Genomic DNA, 1,313 nt, shown 5'->3' with positions numbered 1-1,313 from the left:
TGTTGTGATTTTTTTCACAGAGCGTTGTCTTGCCAATATACCGGAGTATCCAGAGTTCCCTCGCGCATCTTGTAAAGCACAGTCCAGACGATTGACCCGCCGAGTTCTAGTTTTTAGCGGTCCATCCGCAGTGGCTTCTCTAATGCATCTCACAGGCCTCCGAGTAGTTAGTCGCCGTGGTGTTGCCACTTTGTCCGTGAGGTCTAGCATGAGTCTGTCGCTGGGCTTATGAGTATTTCGGGATACTTTGCACAATGTGAAACCATTAATCGACGTACTCAAGAAACGGGTTTCTAAACCCAATACTCCTCAACGGCATTGCTCTAGTAACTTTGGGGTAAATCGCTTACCGGTTCATTTCACGACAACGTTCCTCTCAGTACGATGGATAGCCAGTTGTCACCAACAAGAGCTGGTGCTGCGGTCACTCAGGCTTTGGGAGAGATCGGACTCCCGCCCACAAGAAAACCTCCAGCCTCCTCTCTATTGACAACAAGACGGACACCTCCACAAGCGTTGACCACTACACAAAGGACACCATTTACTCCTTATGGTCGACCGTGGAAACCTATGTTCGGGAACCAGCTACAGCATGTCAAGAACGAGAATCAGCGGGCCGTGGAGAAGCAGATCGATACGAGTGCAACTCAGTCACACACCGCTATTGCTATCCACGAAGAAGCAACGATTTACGACCCGGACAAAGATGATAGGCGCTCTACTAGGGGACTATTTCGTCTTCGCACAAATCAAGTTATCCAAAAACAATTAAACCAACTTGAGCAGAGCCGTCAGCGTCAACACAAAGAAGAAGGCGATGCACAGACCGTTGATGAACCCGATGAGCTACCGGGGATCGATCCGGTGAGTATTCCTGCTAGCAGCGAGGCGAATATACCAGAAGTGAAGGCGACAAACGTGGCCCAACAACCACCACCACCGACTGAACCCCCGGCTGTGCCACTGCTTCGCCGGAAGATAGCACGCCATCGGCATCAGCCGCAATCTCCACCTTTACATCAGCGCAACACGACTGGTATAGCTGCAATTTTAACTCCACCTAAGCAACCTCAAACGCTATTTTTTCAGACTGATGAAGAAGATCACGTTGAGAACTGTTCTGTTGCCGATCCTTCCGTCGTCTCCCCCACATTTGGCACCGACCCAGAGACTGACAAGACTACCGAAGAAAACCCCGTTGAAAACCGCAGTTCTCCAACTCGCAATGCCCCTAATTACGAGTTCGATCGAAGATCCAGTGACGAACAAAATGGAGATGATGATAGTTTCAGAGACGCGGGGGTTCCTGAGCG

At 50.3% G+C, this 1,313-nt stretch overlaps 1 protein-coding gene across 1 annotated transcript; it reads left to right on the top strand.

The window, feature by feature from the left end:
* Window positions 1-570: 570 nt before the first annotated feature.
* On the top strand, window positions 571-1,094 carry PPTG_20111 (hypothetical protein; the record flags this gene model as incomplete). Its single annotated transcript, XM_008918747.1, has 2 exons — window positions 571-1,036; window positions 1,090-1,094. 2 exons carry the CDS (start codon window positions 571-573, stop codon window positions 1,092-1,094), a joined length of 471 nt encoding a protein of 156 aa, XP_008916995.1.
* Window positions 1,095-1,313: the final 219 nt, after the last annotated feature.

This window comes from Phytophthora parasitica, assembly GCF_000247585.1.
Source record: "Phytophthora parasitica INRA-310 unplaced genomic scaffold supercont2.292, whole genome shotgun sequence".
Taxonomy (NCBI): domain Eukaryota; phylum Oomycota; class Peronosporomycetes; order Peronosporales; family Peronosporaceae; genus Phytophthora; species Phytophthora nicotianae.
The sequence above is the reverse complement of the archived record's forward strand: the minus strand, read 5'-3'. Positions and strand labels throughout refer to the sequence as shown.